At 40.8% G+C, this 20652-nt stretch overlaps 1 protein-coding gene across 2 annotated transcripts in view; it reads left to right on the top strand.

Annotated features, from left to right (window-relative positions):
• The window catches only part of GAN (gigaxonin), a 41834-nt gene that overhangs the window by 3001 nt on the left and 18181 nt on the right, over positions 1-20652 (top strand). For both annotated transcript variants that reach the window (XM_061593862.1, XM_061593859.1), the window contains exons 2-5: positions 14257-14371; positions 17775-18125; positions 18828-19045; positions 20520-20641. In XM_061593862.1, the coding sequence (XP_061449846.1) occupies positions 14257-14371; positions 17775-18125; positions 18828-19045; positions 20520-20641 (806 nt within the window). The remainder of the gene's footprint in view (positions 1-14256; positions 14372-17774; positions 18126-18827; positions 19046-20519; positions 20642-20652) is intronic.

Raw genomic sequence — 20652 nt, 5'->3', positions numbered from 1 at the left:
GCAGTAGACTCTGAAGAATTCAAGTCTAGGTGAGAGCTTGCCATGCTGGGGAAGTTAATGCCAAATTCCCTTCTTGATTATGCTCACAAGCTGCCTGAACTTCCTTTGGGTGTGATACAGGAAGTCTTCTTTATTTGTTTGGCAACATAACTTATTGAGGTCACTGTCAGCAATCCCTGTTCATAGGACAATCAAAGGCAACTGTTTTCATGGTGGGGGATGCTTTTGAAGTTACTGGCTAGCAACTAATTGAAAGGCCGCTTCCTGGAAGATTCACGCTTTGTGTGGTAAAAAGTGCTTTTATCTATATAGAAGGAAATGCTGGCATTAAGACAGACATCAATAGAGACAGGAGTTTCACAATTTGTTACATAGAAGTAGCAAAAACACTACTTATGCATAAGGTGGAAGATGTTGTGTTTATCATTTTAACTATGTAGTTCCTCTCCCATTCCTGTGCTTCATTTTAAATATGTTTTAAATACACACATGTTTTAAATAAATTAAACAACACACACCTATCTAAAAGCTGACTGGACACTTTTAAGTTTAAAATGATATCCTTTGTTAAGGTATGTAACCTGGTGTTTTCATAATGCTATGACACCCTCGAAGAGAGAGAGAGGTGACTTGTTATTTCCTTTTTGTGAGGAATCAATAAATTAACTAATAATCTCCAGCTACCTAACCTAATAGGAAGGGCCTGGCTGCAGCATTTTCAGCATTAGTTTGTTCTCTGCTCTGTCTACTTTGATTAGTAGTTCTAGGTCAGGTCAATGCCCGTGAAATATTTGGTCATTACTCTTTGTATAACCTGCGTTAAAGGCACTTTGCCACTTTTAGAGGCATCATGACAAATAAGCTTTGTTAACTATTGGTGGTTTGACAGTTGTTATTTCATCGCATAGTTTATGGCTCTGGCAGCTTGCAGGGCAGTTATTATCTTTTATTAATTTAAATGGGGGGGAAAGCTTGCTTTAAAATTATTTAGATTGATAGTCAACACCTTTGATGTCAGTTGTTATGCTGATTGCAAACAAATACCCAGCTGATAATTAAAGGTTCTGAAATGCAGTAGTGTCGAACTTATACAGAATTCACATGTCTTCTAAAGCGCCAACTCCTTATGTTCAAGCGTAGTGGTAACATATAGGTTGAATCCACTGGAAACATCAAAATATCATTATGCCTAGCATAATAGTGTATAGTACATTAGTGTATAGTACTTTCAGCTGCAGATAGAAATGAACTGATATTGATTATAGCTATACATTAAAAAAGAGAGCATTCATGAACAGTGTTAGCCTAGTTTGTGCAATAGGACATGTTCAGCTTTAGCCTTAGCTAGCTAATACTGATGTCTGTTGAAAGAAGAGTTTCTCAGTTTTTCATTGGCACAACACACACAATAGTTTTAGTCCACAATAGGAACAAAAAACAAAATGTTTGCAGATGGTTGCAAGCATTTGTCTCCACATTTGACCCAGGGAAGTTGAGATGGACCAGATGAAATCTTTTATTGAATCAGCTTTTGTGGGTGCAAGACTGTGCAAGTGGTTTTTTAATGTAGAGTCTTAAATTGGACAGAATGGTAATTAGAAAGAGAGCAAAAGTGCATATTTTTAGGATCAAACTATAGTTAATGCTAAACATGAGTTTTTATAATTGTCTAGCACTGACCCCTTGCTTGAGAAAGGGAGCCACAATCAGGAATCCAGAGAGGGATTTTCAAACCCATTCCGTTCACTGCTCCTTCCTTCCAAAACTATTCCCACTGCTGCTACTTCTCCTGAAGGTGCTTTTTACTCCTACCCAAGTCTGGACCTGTGTGGCTGTTTTTTCTCAATAACAAAAAAGTACACACCCCAAGCATATGTCTAAAAATGTGTGCTCATCATAACATGCAATTTGACCTTTTTCAAAAATAGAAAGTACTATTTCTAAAGCATATTTCATTGACCAGCAGATAGTCTTCTGTTCTGGCATGGCACCTGTTCCTATTGTTCATGACAACAGAAATTCAGCATGTGAATTATTTATCTTTCAATTTATATCCTAACATGGCCTTTAAAGCCTCAGTGCATCTGCAAAGGAACTATGCCAGGGGGAAAAAGACCCTCTGGGATTTCAGGTTAGTTCAGAGGGGTTTTTTCACCGAATTCACAGAATTCGGGCTTAAACTCAGCTGGACTATGAAAATTAGCGTCTTTTTTATTTAGGGTTTTATTTAGATGGCTAGTGTATTCTGGCAGGGCTGGTTTAACAAAGATAACAGCACATAACTTTACATTAAGGTTTTTTTCAGTGGAACCCATGCTACGTATTTGAAACCAAAAGATCCGGATTTCCCATTAATGCAGCCAGATTCTTTGTAAGGAGACTCTTCCTCCCTGCCAGTGTAAATGTAATGTGCCCCGGATAGAATAGGGAAATGGAAATGCTGATGGATGAAAAAATGATGTCAACCCACATGTCTAATTAAGAAAGGGAGAGGCCAGAACCAGACAAAAAGCCTGTTGCCCTAAGCAAGGGGACAAGAAGGAGAATTAAAATTGCCTGAGAACAAATCCCAGCAGCACAGTTGCTGGAAATCATAGCACTTTGCTAGATGTATGTCTGTACTATAATCTAATACTATAGTGACTATTGCTTTCTTTTTTTCCCCCTGCAAACAGTAGGCTTGCAAAGATTCTGGTTACTTGCTGTCAGCTCCCTTGCAGGATGACAGTTTTCAGGTTCATCTGGGAAGAAGCCATGATTTTTTTAAATCTAAGCACCTGTTTTCACTGTTTGCTATCCTGAGACAAGAACCCTGAATTTACTTCAACCGCTGACTTGTTTACATTTTTAAATGATGATTCAGAAAGGGAAGTGAGCAGAAAGAGAATCAACAACCGCTTGCAACTATACTTCTTAAAACTGCTTCTGTTTCAGCCTAAGATCAGTAATAGTGGGAGTGTGTTGCTGTCTTTTTAAAAAATGGAGAAAGGTTGTTGTCTCTAGATGTAGTTCATGGCTCTGAAGAGAAGCATATGGACATGTGAATGACTTGGAATAGTCAGCAAAATGATGTATGGATCAGTCAGCCATGAATACTCCTCTAAGATTACTCCTGGATCTAGAATTAATAATATATGTTTGCTATGTTGATGGGCCAAGCAAGATGATCTTGGATATTCTTGTTGCCATTATATTTTCACCAATTTTCTTTATGGATACAAGATAATATCATGTCATCCAACTCAAAATAACAGTGACCTGGTTTGCACATCGTGGTAAGGCAGAGTATGGCGTACCATGACCCTGCTAATGCGCTAGTTTCTAGCGAGGAGCTCTCGCCCACTTTGCTTCTCCTTAGACTTTTTTGGTCAGTGCAACATGGCAGCTAAGCCAAGGTTTGGCTTAGTGTGCCATCCAAACCTGCAATCATGTCTCTCCTCAACCAAAACCTGTAACTGTAAGACAAATCTTGACTACAAATAGTGGTTAAGGAGGAGATACCTTAAGTGTGATCCCGGATTCAGACAACTCCTCGGCTTAGCTGCTGTGCCACACAGACCTAAAAAGCCCAGGGAGGAGCAAAGTGGCTGTGATCTCCTCCTTGGGAACTAGCATGTTTGTGCTAAGACATGGCTTGGCTTAGTGTCACATACAAATGCAGCCAGTGAGTAAGCGCTGAAAGAGTTACTGTGATGATTCTTTTCTGCTGTCTACAGCTCCTTATGCTGTCACAGATGCTGTCGTGGTATTTCAAAATAACCTAGTTTAAATCTAAATTAAATACAAACATATTAAAGCCTACACTTATTGAGTTATTTATTACAGTATTTATTTTTTATTTGATTTATATCCCACCCCTCCTCCCAACAGAAGCCAAGCAGAAGCTCTTTATAACATGGGAATTGGGGAACAAAGGATGCACCTGCATTATAGGGGTTCCACATTATACCCCAAACCATGGTGTTATATAATATTGTACTTGGGAACATTGTCTTATCCACAGTATATCCAAATCTGCAGTACAGCGAGTTGCATTATAATGAGCTTCTACTATATTTAAAACATTTTTACCCACTTTTTCTTGCAAATGAAATTCCAGAGTGGGTTACAGTTAAAACAAATCCATAATTTGTTATATATAACAAATACATAATGCAATTACTTTTAAAAAGGCAGTTAAATTACAACCAGCCAGCTAACATAAACATCAGTTCTGGCACTAAACTTGTAACAGCTTGGGCAAATAACCAGGTCTTCAGCTGGCATCAAAAACTTAAAAGAGTATCGTCAAGTCATGTTTCAGAGAGGAGGTAGTTCCAAAAGTGGGGCATTCATGACCATCTGTCAAACAATGATGGGTCAAACATTGCTTGCACTCTGTCAAACCATGGCTTCAGCTCCTGATTTGAGAACAAATTGTGGTTTGAATATACCCAGTTTGCCTAATTCAAACAACATAACAAACTGTGTTTTGTAGCAAAGTGTGACCAGAAGCTTCTAGTTTCCTTTCCTCACATGTAACAGAGTGGGGAAGATGAGGATGAAGCACACAGACCATTTCCTTGTGCTGATAACAGGAAATCATGGTTTGTTATATTTGAATTGGGCCATAGGCAGCTTTTCTATGTAAAATAACCATGGGGAGAGATACTGTCATTTGTAATGTTTAACCTTAGAAGGTTTATATTATTCTGGGCTCCCTATTAATCCAAGGACCAGTAAATCATCACAGGCTCTAGGATTAAGAGGATGACCTGGATCTCACCAGGATCATCTGCATAGATGATTTAGGCAACTCTTTTTCACACCGGCCAGTTATCTGAACGCCACATTTCTCAAATTACAAATATTTTATAACTCTGCCAACCAAACAGCATGAGCTCTATTTACTCTCAATCTCATGGAGAACCACCAGTTACTACTAGCCCCATCATCCTCAGCCAGCATGGCCAATGGACAAGGATTATGGGAGTGGTAGTCCCCAAACACTTGAAAGGCCTCATGTGGATTCTTCCTGATTTATGTTATGCTATGATTGTATAGGCAGTACCAAGGTAGATGAACCAATGGTGTGACTTGGTATGAAGCAGCTCCATATTTTTCTGTGTGCCTCTGTAGCCTGCTGTCTAGTCCCATTTCTGCAGTTGCAGCTCATCCACACCAATCTTATGTCTCTGGGGTTGGTAGCTGGAATGAGGGCAGATGCACCACTTAGGGGGCTGAATGTGAAAATTGGAGGGAGAAACATCAATAATTTAAGATATGCAGACGATACCATACTTTTAGCAGAAACCAGTAATGATTTGAAAAGAATGCTGATGAAAGTTAAAGAGGAAAGCACAAAAGCAGGACTACAGCTGAACGTCAAAAAGACTAAAGTAATGACAACAGAAGATTTATGTAACTTTAAAGTTGACAATGAGGACATTGAACTTGTCAAGGATTGTCAATACCTCGGCACAGTCATTAACCAAAATGGAGACAATAGTCAAGAAATCAGAAGAAAGCTAGGACTGGCGAGAGCAGCTGTGAGAGAACTAGAAAAGGTCCTCAAATGCGAAGATGTATCACTGAACACCAAAGTCAGAATCATTCAGACCATGGTGTTCCCGATCTCTGTGTATGGATGTGAAAGTTGGACAGTGAAAAAGGTGGATAAGAGAAAAATCAACTCATTTGAAATGTGGTGCTGGAGGAGAGCTTTGCGCATACCATGGACAGCGAAAAAGACAAATAATTGGGTGTTAGAACAAATTAAACCAGAACTGTCACTAGAAGCTAAAATGATGAAACGGAGGTTATCATACTTTGGACACATCATGAGAAGACATGATTCACTAGAAAAGACCATAATGCTGGGAAAAACAGAAGGGAGTAGAAAAAGAGGAAGGCCAAACAAGAGATGGATTGATTCTATAAAGGAAGCCACAGACCTCAACCTACAAGATCTCAACAGGATGGTTCAAGACAGATGCTGTTGGAGGTCACTGATTCATAGGGTCGCCATAAGTTGCAATCGACTTGAAGGCACATAACAACAACAAATGTACAGAAACTAGAAGGAAAACATTCCTAGTCAGAATTGTGGGACAGAACCATAGGAAACAATGTGTCCAGCTAGTGGAGAAAAAAACACTCAATCCTAATTGGCTTGTGAGAGAGTTAGTGTAGCATAGTAGCAAAGAAACCAAGCTATGAATCAGCAAAGCCCAGTTCTTCTCTGCCACAAATTCAGGCCATGGCCTTAGGCAAGCTATTCTCTCCTTGTCTCTGCTCCCAATCTGCAGTATTAGACTAAAAATGCTGGCCTACATTTTAAAGTGTTGTAAGAATTAAAAGCAGATAATATTTATGGAATGCTTTGAACAGTCAAAAGTGCTATTCAAATGCTAATTAGTATTATTACAGACCCTAAAGGGAGGTATGAGTTCAGTGGGTGGCAAATACAACACAATTTAGGCTATTTTTATCCTGTGTAAATTATTCAGATATCCAGTATATAATAAGAATAATTATATTTCGTTTTATGACATCTGTCCCTAATCCATGATTCAAGTATTAGCACAAAATGGAAATATATTTGATATAACCTGGTTATAGCTGAATGTGCCAGTTAGACTGGGTACACATGGGTATATTAGCATATCTATGAAGAGCTTTGTCTGAGCTGTGTGTGACTTTTTGCATTTTTTCGTTAGGTGCGGGCCTGTAGCAATAGAATAACCTGAGTTCCCACAGGTCTATTGTCAGGCTGTTTGGATTACAATTCCAAATTACACTTGCAGTGTCTGGAGGACTGAATAATTAAACAACCAGCATTTCTACAGAGTATGTGGTGTACATCGTGTCAGAAGTGATATCCCTTACTCCATGTCCAAATATAGATGATCATTTCCAAAGTGATAACTTACCATAATTTGCAGATAACCACTTGCTAAGTTTATCTGTACTGTTCTGCAAAGGGATGAGAAGAATTTTTGATATTCCTCTACTTCCCCCAGATATGTCATCAAGTGTACTACTGTACAATTTTTCCATGTGGTAGAACAACAGAGACAATCTTTTTACCAAAGAGTTACATGTAGCAAATTGTGTCATGAAAGTAGCCCACAGTCCATCTAACAATACTGCTGTCTGCAAGGTCATGAAAGTATTTTCTTGAGCGAAGTTCCTATTTCCAAGATTCTATAACGGCCTTTTCACAGTTGCTTGTTGTTCAAAATATGTTATTAATATTTCTATCACTTATTTAATAGTTTTGTCCCATTATTAGCCCCAATGCTCAAATCATTGTTGAGTAATTATACTGTAAACTTGTTCCTTGAAGACTTGATTATTATTTACTTTATACTTTGCATAAAAGAACCATAAATAGATCCACAGTTGCTATCTGCTGTTGGTGAAAGAGGGTGTGCACCTTCCTATTCCGTTCCAGACTTCTTGCTCCTTTCTGTTTGGCACTTTCTGATCTTTATAGCATTTTAGTTGGTTTTTACTGAAGTCTGAGGAGACAGATGACTGAAGTTCCTTAGTCATTGCCTAAATCTGGTGGTGTGTGTCACTCAACTCCAAATTTTAATGACAGAGTGAGATTTAAAATCGGTTCTGGAGTTTATGTAAGAACATAGCTGGGTGAGTAATAATGGCAGTCACAATGTTACTTTCTTTTAGTCATTGTTTTTGGCTAATGGAAGTGTTAGGTTATTCCTCATATGGCGGCATGGGCTGTCACCTTCATTTCTGCCTTTTCATTATATCTTGGCATACTAGTTTGTATTTTGTTTTTTAATGTGACTGGTAGCCTGTTGCAGTCTAAGCCCCAAATATGTATACTCCATAGATAACTCCCTGAATAGATTTACAAACCAGTTGGACCAGACCAGAATTTTTGTGGGCTGATTTGTTTGTTGAAGATAGCCCCTTTTTATTTGAGCTATTTGATCCAAAGTTACAGTACTATCTGAAAGACAAATTTAATCTCCCCATGTTCATTCTTTAAAAGTCCGCTTGCTTGAGGTTAGAATGTAACAGCACATGACAAATCACTTTTGAACAGAAGAGAGTTCTGAAAGTTTGTGTTATGGCAGGAGGGTCTGGTATTCAAAATATTTTTTTTAAAATGCATATTGGCTATATCTAAGTTCTTGGAAAGTAGCTTCTGGATCTTCACGTTTGTCTATAAATCTGTTGGCTCTTAGAATTGTTACACAGACCATTCTGACAGACCGTTTTGCCCTTTATCCTAGTCCAGATAATAGTGATTATTTCAATTAGAGGTGTGAGAAATGTCAAGATGTAGTACAGATCGAAGGAATGCTAACTTAAGAAGATAGTAGTTGATCTCTAGTTTTATCCTGTCCTGCTGGAAAAGCAGGTGTTATTATTTATTATGTGTATTTAATTATACAGAATTCCTAGCCCCATTTTCTTATGACATTGAAAGTGTACTTTGCAGCACTGAATGTCCCCCATGCTTTGATTGAAATTCTCAGCTGCTCTTCTGGTCTCTTTTTATCTTTTAGTGTTTTGTTAATTACCCAGTAATTGGCTTCTGCAAACTCTTGTATCTCTCTAGCACTTATGGTTCCCTTACCCTAACTCAACAAGTTTTCCAGTTTCGTATGTTCAGTGTCTGCCATGGAGCCCCTGCATATTGCAGAGAATTCTGGGGTTAGGAACATAGGAAGCTGCCTTACACAGAGTCAGATCATCAGTCCACCTAGCTCAATATTGTCAACACTGACTAGCAGCAGCGGTCCAGGGTTTCAGCAGAGGTCTTTCCCAGCCCTACCTGGAGATGCCTGCGATTGAACTTGGGACCTTCTGCTCTACAGTGGGGTAGGTTGCAGACTCACATGGGGTGCTGGCCGTACTGGTTCAGCCATGTTGTTGCTCCACTTGAGTTTGGCTGTATTCTAAGGCATAGCCCTGTGTGGCTATGCATTGCTGGGGTGGGGCGGGGGGCATGGTGGTACTTATGTACCATTACTGATCTTCTTACTAAAGAGTCCCTGACATACTTCTAAGAACCCCAGTGCCTTACACTTTAGGCTGTGCTGCTTCTACCTTGTAACTTTTAGAAAGTGTGCCTAGACATTGTTTTATCATATTACATAAATGTGTGTAGCATTAAGGTATATTCACATGTCTGGCCCCCCTTCTAAAATTGCTTACCTATTTTTTCTCCCCTCAACTGTGTTAGTCTGAGGTCAAGCGAATACTAGATCATTCAAGTAAGTACTTGTTTTTTTTCTATAGGGCTATTCTTGTTTAAGAATAGAATTCCAGAAATGTCTACTCTTGTTCAGAAGATGCTGCAAGATGGCAATGAATCATCATTTCGAATTGTACATAATAATAAAAATATGTCTCTCTAAGAGTCTTGATGCTGTTTTTAGTTTTATGAAGAAAAGATTTAGCAATGGTGACTTGTTATGCTACCAGTCCAGGCAGTGCCAGCTCTAAGGTTTACAGCGTTGTAATTGAGATATTGAGATGTGACCAGCTATGTCAACATTAGCTTAGCTTTTGCCTATTTAATGCTCCAAGCTAAGATCTTTATAATACCTTGTTTGGCTTTGCCAATGCGGAAAGATTAAAAAGCTGACTTTTCACTAGTTGAAAACCACATTTTTATTCTTAAGTATTTATAAGCTGTTGCATATAAATATCTAAGCAGTGAACAAAAGTATATAAAGGTGCGTAACATAAATTCAATAATAAAACAATTACAAAACATAATAAAAATCCTTCATTATAGGTAGTATCAGCTGCAAACTAAAATCAACATTCAGCTGAGGAAGATCTGAATAAAAAAGGAATAAAGAGGAATTCTGTAATGCTGGTGCAACAACATGGAAGGCCCTGTTGCTGGTAGACAGGTGCTGAACATGTGGCACCGTCAGCAAGGCCTCATCAGCTGAGCTCATGGACTGGGCAAGGATGTCGGGGGCAAGATAACCTGGTCCAAGTTGTTTAGGGTTTTACAAATAAAACCCTAAACTTGGCCCAGTAGCATATAGGCAGGCAATTCAATTCGTTCAACAAAGGTGTTGCATTTTTATAAAAGAGCAACCTAGCTGCTGCATTTTGCAGTAGTTGCAGCATCCAGATCAACTTTAAATATAGCCCCACATACAGTGCACTGCAATAATCTACTCCTTGGGTTACCAATGCATGTACCGCTGTAGGCAAGTTGCCCTTGTCCAGGAATGGTCATAGCTGGTGTCCCAGCCACAGCTGGTAGAAAGCACTCCTAAGCACTGAAGATGCTTGGGTCTCCAGCTGCAGTGATGATTCTAGTACTCCCAGACTATGAGCTTGTTTCTTCAACAGAAGTGCTACCCCATCTAGAAAGGTCAGTTGACCAGTCTCTTGAGCCCAGGAACCACTCACCCATAGGGCTTCCATCTTGCTAGGGTTCAGTTTGCCTCATCCAGCCCACCACTGACTGAGGATTTGCACCACCACACCTAATTCAGATGTTACAGAGAAAGAGAGCCGTGTCTTCAGCATACTGATGGCACTGTGCCCCAGGTCCCCTGAAGACTCTACCTAATGGCTTTGTATAGGTATTAAATAGCATTAGGGACAATATAGTGCCCTGCAGCATCACATCCCACTATTGCTAGGAGGCAGAAAGGCATTCATACAGTGCTGCTCTTTAGAAACAATCCCACAAGTAGAAGCACTGAAACACAGTGTCCCCAACTTGCGGAGGTAATCCAGGAGGATACCACAGTTCATTGTATCGAAAGCTGTTAAGATATCAGATAAGGATATTAGGGTTGAACTCCCCCTGAAGAGGGTTGAATCTTTTATAGGTTTCTGAAAATTGAGGGCTTATTTGGGTGCATTTTGGTTTTTAAGATGCCATTATCCTCTCAATGCATTTGAGGAAGGATGGGGTGAAAATGAAACAAATATTGTCATAGCTGGTTCTGTGGGGTGGAGGGTGAGGAGAAACAGGGACACAGTGCCCTGGTTTTTATACAGAAATGTTGCAAGGATTTGTTTTTATTTCCTTTGCTCATCATGTAAAGAGCACCTGAAAACAAATACGTAAGCAAAAAATTCAGAAAATTGGCATTCGGAGCAGGGTGTGGTGAAAGCTCATATCTTTAATGTACACTGCCAAAAGGCTAGGGTGTGTCATGGAAGGGGGGGGGGCAGAGGAGAGTCGGAAACACTACTTTCTTTGTAGAACCAATCTTTATGGGGAAGGTGTTAACCTTAAAGTGCTACAGCGTATTGATTTGGAATATGATGCCCTCAAAACGTTTTCATGAATCAAAGCCAGAACTGACAACAGGGAAGGGTTACAGGTATCATACAACACGTAAGATGACTAGTCATCTTTTATATAATAGAATTAAGCAAGACTTAATAGGGAGATAGTTTTTTGGCAGCTCACAAATTTTCATGCAGTATTTAACTAGGGAGAAATAAGTTAGTTTAGTTGTTGCTTGGCACAAAGTCAGTTTGGATCCAAAACTACCACAAAGATTTCAGCAGTAGAGAAATCTGTAGACAGCTGGATTGACTAGCACCAAAGTGGTTAACTAATGGCATTGGATTTGTGTCTGTAATTGTGGATTTGCTCCAATAATGACTAAGGGGTGAGGTATAAAGTGCCAGAGGAATACATGAGTAACTCCCTCAAAGTGCAAGCTAGGTTCTTTTCCTGTATCTTATTCGGGGGGGGGGGGGACCATGGATAACAAACTGTGGAGATAAGAGCAGCAAATGGGGAGGAAGGGGAAGTTTAGCATACAGTAGGGCCCCGCTTTACAGCGTTCCGCTAATACAGCGGTTGTGAATTGTAGAAAGGCCCCACTTTACAGCGCTTGTTCCGCTTTTACGGCGGTTTTTTTGCCGCCGGGCACCATTTTGGTCAGTGTAAGTCAATGGGATCTGCTTTACAGCGGTTTTCGCTTTACAGCGGGGGTCCGGAACGTAACCCGCTGTATGAGCAGGGCCCTACTGTACCTGATCTTTGTGATCTCTTTGTGGTTTCAACTGCACACCTGGCTCATTGTTGTACATATATTTTAGGAAGGTCTTCATTTAAAGATGTGTATTTCCTGCTGTCACGTGCATTTTGACCCTAAACTTTATGATGATCCAATAACATATGATACAGAGCAAGATTACAGTATTCATTACGTCCTCCCTATGGTGAATGAAGGGGGTGGATGTGTGCCTGAGACACAAACTAGGCTGAGACTTCTTTTATTGTAGCACCTGTACAGATCTCAGGGGTTTTCTGTTAGTGGCAAATACTGTCTTTGAATGTAAGGATGAGATCTTAATTCCAGGTACTACTTATGGCTTTATAATGTGCTTACTGGAAAAAGCTGTTACTCTTTTGTACAACCTTAAGCAATAGCTTTATGCTGACTCAGTCATTGTTTCCTTGAGCAATGTGTAAATAGTCTAGATTTGTATATCTGATATTACACATATCTTCAGATTGTATTTTGCATATCCTGCCTAGTAACTACCTATCCCTGATGGAGAGATGTTGTTTCAGGATTATACATAGTTTATTTAACGTGTGCGCGTGTGCGTGCACACAGAGATAGCTGAAGAGAGAGATGTCTAAACAAACTTTACTTACTACTTCTTGTTATATACAGACAGTGTAGGTTTAATATTGAAAAGCCATTTTATGATGAACAATGCTTTCTTTTAAATGGCAGCTAACGTTTAGTTTTATGATCATGCCTCTTTTTCATGTATGAGTCACACACTTGTTTTCTATAGTTCACTGTTCATGTCTGTACCGGTGTGTTCTCCTGAGACATGTCTTGAGAATAGCTGAGACCATCTGCGTTATATTTAAAGTAGTTTCTTTCTAAGGATTCATTTATGGCTTTTGTTGCTGGGAAGCCTCAGTGACTTAGGGTTGTATCCAATGCTAGTTATACTTGGAGTAGACCCATTGCAGTTAATGGACATGACCAATATAGGCCCGTTAATTTCAGTGGGTCTCCTCTGAATAAAACTTAGGCATAATCCACTGTATTTTCCTCCTCCTTACAATGTGAAGGATATTGTCTTCTATAAGCCTGTTTAAAGCTGGAACTCTTCCTCAAAACTACTACTCGAGTCAGTTTCACTCCTAAAAGAATGCAATGTAAATAAACAACAGAAAATAATTCTTCATGGTGTGTATTTTTCTCCTGCTCTGCTTGCCATATCCTTTCCTGAACTGTTTTGAGTTGCCAATTGGAACTCATTGATGATGACCTCATCACAACTGAAGCATGATTTATTTGCATTTATTCTGTTTGTAAAAAACTACCATTTATATGCTCCATATATTATTGTATATGTATAATAATAAAACATAATATATCATTCAAAACAATCATTAAAATGACTGGCCAGTCAAAACAAGCTTCAAACAGTTGCATGGGCCCATCAAAACAAATCCGCAAGGGCCCTGCATAAGCTCTTGAAGATATCACATTGTTATAAGATAGCACTTGCTGCATGGCCTTGTTGCCAGATCTCAAAGGACATGTGGAGATGAGCATGCTTTGCTGGATCCAACCAAGGGCCAACTAGTTCAGGATTCCCCCCTCCCCCAATACCAAATTATCTCATTGATTATAACATTAATCAAACTATTCATTTCAGACATTGCTAGGTATATTTTACTCTTGTATTGGCTATCCCTTACAACACATGACTTTTCCTATTCCACTCTCTTCATCATTGCTGGCAAAGTGTGGTCTCTCTGAGGTATCCAGATTGGTGTGGGGTCATTTCCATTGTAACAGATTTAATGGATGCTTCCCAGGAATTGTGCAGCTTGTTGTTTTGCAACCTTAGGCTTATATCTGGGCAGTTTTGGAAAACTTTGCCCTTGCATCAAATGAAATACTTCAATACAAATCCTGTCAGCTGAGCTGATTTAGGGAGTCTATGCATGTGAAATAAGGAACAACAGTTGTTTAAATTCAAAAATTCAAAATTCCTGTTAAATAAAGAAATTAGCTCTGTTTTCTTAAGAGCTGGCATTAAAACCTATTGTGCTGTGTGCATTAAAGATCTACAGGCTCATACTGTGAAGCAATACCACTAACCTAACTAGCTACCTTCTCCTGTGTCTTAGTATCATTGTTTAAGAGTGTGTATAGAAAGATAAGTCAATGACAAATTTATTCTGAAAGCTGATTAATTTTTGGTATGTGACCTTATGTTTTGTTCTCATCATTTTAAAAAGTCAACCATGTTTTCTAATTTCAGAACAAAGCTGAATTATAATCCTCCAAAGGACGATGGCTCTACGTATAAAATTGAACTTGAAGGGATATCTGTAGACATTATGAAAGAGATATTGGACTACATCTTCAGTGGTCAGGTTTGTGATGCCAAAGTTATACCTACAAACCTCTATGCATAAGGACTTCTAGTCATAATCTCCTAAAACTCCTTTGAATGGAATTGACAGAAAGTAGACTGGGATTGAGCAGAGGATCTGGTTGGTTTGCTGGATCCTGTCCTCCCCAACTGTCAATAACCCAAAGTAAAACAAAAAAAAAAACCCCTTTGCAGCTCAAGTTGTACTAGCAGAGGGAGATCCTTGGCATTGCCAGCTTCCATTTAAGCTTTAGGGTTTGTTATAAGCACTAATCCCACTGAGGCTTCCTGTAAGTGCCAGTCAGCTGATCGGCACTGACAACTAGCCCCACTTTGGGGAGGGATCAGTTGTGCTACAGAGTTCCTAACTGTAGCGGATCCCATGTAGTGTAGGCGATCCCACAGGGTTTGCTGTCACTGCCGATTAGTGGTGATAACAGCAAGCCTTGCTTGCAAAAGAACAATCAGGAACACACTTTAGGCTCCTGGTGGGTTTTTTTACAGCAGTGTCTCTCCCTGCGCCACATCTGATGTCATATATGTTGGGTGTGGTTTGAGGGAAATGGCCTCACAGGCCAAATTGAGACCCCTGTTGGTCTAATTTGACCCACAGGCCGGAGGTTCCCCACTCCTGAAGTAGACCATGGGTCATTAGTGGACTGTGTGCCAGTTTCCCATGGACCACCTCATGTCTGCTAGTTGATGAGATTTTTGCAAATCTTTCTAAATGAGATGGATGTTGGTATGATCCTTCAAGGCAGTTACTATGTTATTTAGCAAGAGTGCACACTGTTATGCTTTGACTGTTGAGAGATCTTGAGCGTGCCCTCACATACAGTAAAACACGAGCCCTGCTAGATAAGACCAGCTAGCGTAGCATTTTGTTTCTTGTAGTGGCTAGCTAGATGCCTTTAGGAAGCCAGCATCCTGAATATGGATGCAAATGTCTTCTTGTGGTTGATTCCCAGTGACTGGTATGAAGAGGCATTATGCTGATGAACCTGCAGGTTCAGTTTAGGTGTTACGGCTAGTGTCTGTTGATCTCCTCCATGAACTTGTCTGATCCTTTCTTAAAGCCGTTGTCGTAAACCTGCCCTTCACCAGGGATTATCCCTCATCACCCACCCACCCCATGCTTGGGTCAGGAAATCCCCACCCAGTAGGACGCTTGCCTCAGGCTAGGTCAGATATGCTCTCTGCACCACAAGCTTCAGCTCTTCCACCTTTCGTCCCTATTATCACAATAGGATGTAGGTACAGGAGCTAAATAGGACCCTGATATGGTAGCACACATGACCAGGCAGACACGCAGGAATTTAAATGAACCAAATAACTTTATTAAAATACAAGATGTTAAGTAGTATATTGATGTGTAGTCCCTGTCTTCCCTACCTGTCCTACCCCCCTCTAGCTAATATGTAATCCACCCTTTTCCAGCCAGCTCCCTCCCACAACACAACCTCCCTCCTTCCAACAACAACAATAATAATAATAATAATATTTAATTTGTGTGTCACCTATCTGGCAGATAGCCACTCTAGGCGACGTACATTAAAATGGGATAAAATACAATAGTATCAAATGCAGTCACATTAATCTCAATAAATAAAATACTGGACAGTCATCAGTACATTTATAAAAACATTTACATATACAGCATATAATAGATGACAAAATCATGGAGATTAACCCATCCCAAAGATCTCAAAGGCCTGTTGAAATAGCCATGTCTTCAGGGCCTTGCGGAATACATCCAGGGAAGGGGCATGTCGGAGATCAAACGGGAGGGAGTTCCAGAGAGTGGGGGCCACCACAGAAAAAGCCCTGTCCCTAGTACCCACCAACCTAGCTGTTTTGGTTGGTGGGATTGAGAGAAGGTCTTGCGTGGCTGATCTGGTCGGGCGGCATAATTGGTGGCGGTGGAGGCGCTCTTTCAGGTAAACTGGGCCGAAACCGTACAGGGTTTTAAAGGCTAATACCAACACCTTGAATCGGGCCCGGAAAACAACCGGCAGCCAGTGCAGATCAAATAACACCGGCGTAATGTGATCACGGCGGCGGCTGTTGGTAAGTAAGCGCGCCGCTGCATTCTGTATAAGTTGCAATTTCCGGGTCGTTTTCAAGGGTAACCCCACGTAGAGCGCATTACAGTAGTCCAATCGAGAGGTGACCAGGGCATGTATTACGAGTGGGAGCTGTTGAACAGGGAGGTAGGGTTGTAGCCTACGTATAAGGTGTAACTGATACCAAGCTGCCCGGCTCACAGCCGAAATCTGAGCCTCCATGGACAGCTTGGAATCAAGAATGACCCCAAGGCTATGGACCTGGTTCTGTAGGGGCAGCCTCATCCCGCCAAACACCAGCTGTCTTTTATTCAAACCGTCCTTAGAACTCTCACTCACACACACCCTCCCACCTGGCAGTCTTACATCACTCACACTCCCAGGCATTCCATTAATTCCTTCAAACCCATAACACATTTTCTAATAGTTCCCAACCAGTGGTTTCATTACACCATCTAAGCCAGTGATTATCACCACATCTTGTGTCAGCAAATTCCAATACCAGGTTGAAGTCATGTACCCCTGGCTCCAGAAGTCACATTATATCGTAAGCAAGGGTATAGTCATCCAGGGTCTTGGGGGGGGGGGGAATCTTAGACCCCTTACCTTTTGGGGAGCCAGATCCCAGAAGGGCTCCTATGTCACCAGTGTCCTATGAACCAATCAGCATGAAAAGGAAGTGTGTTAGCCAAAGTGTGTTAGAGTCTTCTAACTTGCTTCCTTGTCCTTTCTTGCTGATTGGAGCCAATCACGGTGAAAGGAGGTGAGTCAGCCACTGATTCTAGCAGCAGGTAAATAAACATGTAGACGCTGAATTCAGTAATTCGAGCAATATCTCTGACAGTGAGAAAGGACAGTCAAATGGTGACAGTGATAGAGAAGCAGAAAGCAGTACTGAAGCCTGGCCAGATTATTCTATAATCTTAGAAGAGGTCTTTGCTGTGAAAGGGTGTGGCTGTGGGGAATATGGCTGTGACTATTATGAAGGGACCTTGCACTTCTGAATTTTCCACTGCACTGCTGATCATAGGTGATCTATATTTGCATGTGCAACAAGTGAAATAGATAGTAGGGGGGAGGGAGGACAAGGGAAGGAAGGCCCAAGGGCATAACTATGGCATAGCCAGGTATACACTTCTGCTTCCCTCTCCAGTGCTGTGCTGTTACCTGCTCACTAAACTAGAGGCAAAACTCCATCAAGCCAGGGAGGAGGCAAGCAGTTAGCTTTAGTAGTGGACCCTAGTGCCACACTCTCAAATGTGAAACTGAACTTTCGATAAACTTCACCACTGCTCTGATTGTAACTCCCCCTGCCTACTCTCCAAAATAAATATTTTACAGATCAAGCTAAATGAAGACACCATCCAGGATGTTGTTCAGGCTGCTGATTTATTGCTGCTTACCGACCTGAAAACTCTGTGCTGTGAGTTCCTAGAGGGTTGCATTGCTGCTGAGAACTGTATTGGAATTCGGGACTTTGCACTACACTATTGTTTGCGTCATGTTCATTATCTTGCTTCGGAATATCTGGAAACACACTTCCGGGATGTAAGCAGTACAGAGGAGTTCCTGGAACTAAGTCCTCAGAAAGTAAAAGAAGTGCTGTCCTTGGAGAAGCTGAACGTTGGGAACGAAAGACATGTTTTTGAAGCGGTTATTAGATGGATCTCCCATGATTCTGAGTTAAGAAAGGTACAGAATTTGAAGCTATGTAAGATTGCTGCTGAAAAAAATCCAGCACTTCATCGTGCTCAAATTCCTATGTGTTACAGGATTTTGTTTCCTGTTTTAGACCGCTGGTGTTACCAGCATCACTCTGTATGCACTCTGCAGTGAAATAAAAGAAAATTCTGCACCCAGACTTATCCAAATTCTGCACCAAGAAAATCTATATGCTGCAGCACGTATACATTAAGAGCAGATTTATCAGTTTCCATAATTCTTTCTGCATTTTCCTAACTTGCATAATTCTGGCTTTGGTGGTCATAGGGAGGAGCAAGTTTCTCTGCTGAGCGCTTCAGCCCCAGCTGCTGGTTATCTTATTCAGCTTCTTCTCTGCCTTCTGAGATGTCAGGAGGCATTCTTCACTCACTTTAAAGCCTATTTTCTCAGACATAAAGGCTGGAAACATGCTTTGAAAAATGAGATTACAAATAAGTTGAATTTTGCATCTGGTGCCATATTCTGTGCTTCTGCAGAATTGCATCATGTATATAACCCTGAGTATTATCAAAGTAATACAAATCTTGCAGTGTTTTTTTTGTCAGTGCTCTTCTCCTCCCCCCGAGTGTAGTATAAGCAGGGATTCTGAGAAATAAGATTTCCATAAAGCCACATGCTATTGTGACTATTTTGTAATCTGTTTTTTTTTTTAAATATCTTTCTGCCTCTTAGGTTCACATGAAGGATGTAATGTCAGCTGTGTGGGTTTCTGGGCTAGATGCTACCTACTTGCGTGAGCAAATGATGAACGATCCATTGGTACGGGAGATTGTCAAAGAGTGTAGCAACATTCCACTCACTCCGCCACAACAGGGGGAGGCAATGCTAGCTTCTTTTAAACCCAGAGGATATTCGGAGTGCATTGTGACTGTTGGAGGTGAAGAAAGAGTGTAAGTGGCTCAAAGGTGGCATTCAGGTCTCGATAATGGGCAGGGGGAGAGGGTCAAAGACCAGTTGGGGAGGGTGAGATTGGCAGGACTATGGATTGGATCTAAAGATGTCCTTCCACGTGTGGAAGGTTTCTTCTGCTCATCAAAAGGGCATTTACACCTTGCCCTATAATGCAGGACAGGAAAAATTAAACTAAATCCAAATATGTTTTTTCTGTTGCACAAGTGGAAGCATGAAAACTGCTATAGAGCCTGCCTGTTACATTGCTGTGTGAGCGCTTATACCAGTTAACGTGCAAATGTTTGTGGAACAGTGCTAGCAGCTATTTTCCTCCTGCTCACGGTTCTTTGAGTCCAGCCCCTTAGCAACATTATCAGTGCAAGGAAGCACATTTTTCTTCAGAAGCAAAGATATATGTGCCTTTGACATGCATACTACACAGGTCCATTTAACTGTTTATAACAACCATTCAGCATGAAGGCCCTGTAAGCTGGCGAAAGACAGAGCTGTGTCCCTGAGGCATAATCATATGTGATCTGAAATAAATTGAATGTGTCCAATATGTTCCAAGTTCAGTTATGTGTACAAATGATTCTCTAAGTCACTAGTGTATAAAGCAGAGCTTGGAAAAGTTCCTTTTTTAAATTACAATTCCCATCAGCCCCAGCCACCATGGCCACTGGATTGGGCTGATGGGAGTTGTAGTTCAAAAAAGTAACTTTTCCAAGCTCTAAGCCCTACTGAAACCCTTCTCCTCAAATCACTATGGTGAAATAAATCATGTTTTATTCCTATAGAAAAACTGTAGCCCATGGCTCACAGTACCAGTCAAATGTGACTTCACTCTGTAGAGCAGCATACTGCGTCAAAGGATAAACAGTGCTCGAGTATTGACTCTGAACCAGCCTTGCAACCAAATCTACACAATCTACTTGCCTGCCTGCCCACTGTATTCAAATGTAGCTGGGAAAGGGAATGCACAGTTTCCATGACATGTTGCTTAGAAGCAGTTGTAACTCACCACAAGTGACTAGACATGTGTGTTACATACAAGCAAAGTGTAACCACATGTGCTTGGTGATCAAAATGCACAAGCTGTACCACAAAAATATGGTGACAGAATAGCAATACCAGGTCAAACCATCTCAGTGTTGTCTGACAGCAGCTTTCCAGGGTTTCAGACAGGATATTCCCAGCCCTACCTAGAGATGCCAGGGATTGAATCTGGGATGTTCTACATGCAAACCATGTGCTCTACCACTGACCCTTTTCTCTGACCTATTATGGTCCCACCCACCCCCCGGATTAAGTCTCAAACAAAACTCAGTGTAAAGCACCCAAAAACAATACTTCTACAATGAAGTGCAATGAGGTCTGCATTGTTGGGTTCTAATCAAGATTTGTTTTATGGACAGGAGTCAAGTGGCATGTTCTTACAGCATTGAGTTAATTTCTGCCTTTTCTCCTGTTCAGATCCCGGAAACCATCAGCAGTAATGCGCTGTATGTGCCCTCTTTATGATCCTAACAGACAGCTGTGGATAGAACTGGCTCCTTTAAGTACACCCCGGATAAATCATGGTGTACTTTCAGCAGGTAGGAAAATT

This window comes from Rhineura floridana, chromosome 13 (assembly GCF_030035675.1).
Source record: "Rhineura floridana isolate rRhiFlo1 chromosome 13, rRhiFlo1.hap2, whole genome shotgun sequence".
NCBI classification, from domain to species: domain Eukaryota; kingdom Metazoa; phylum Chordata; class Lepidosauria; order Squamata; family Rhineuridae; genus Rhineura; species Rhineura floridana.
This window is presented reverse-complemented; position numbering and strand designations above follow the sequence as displayed.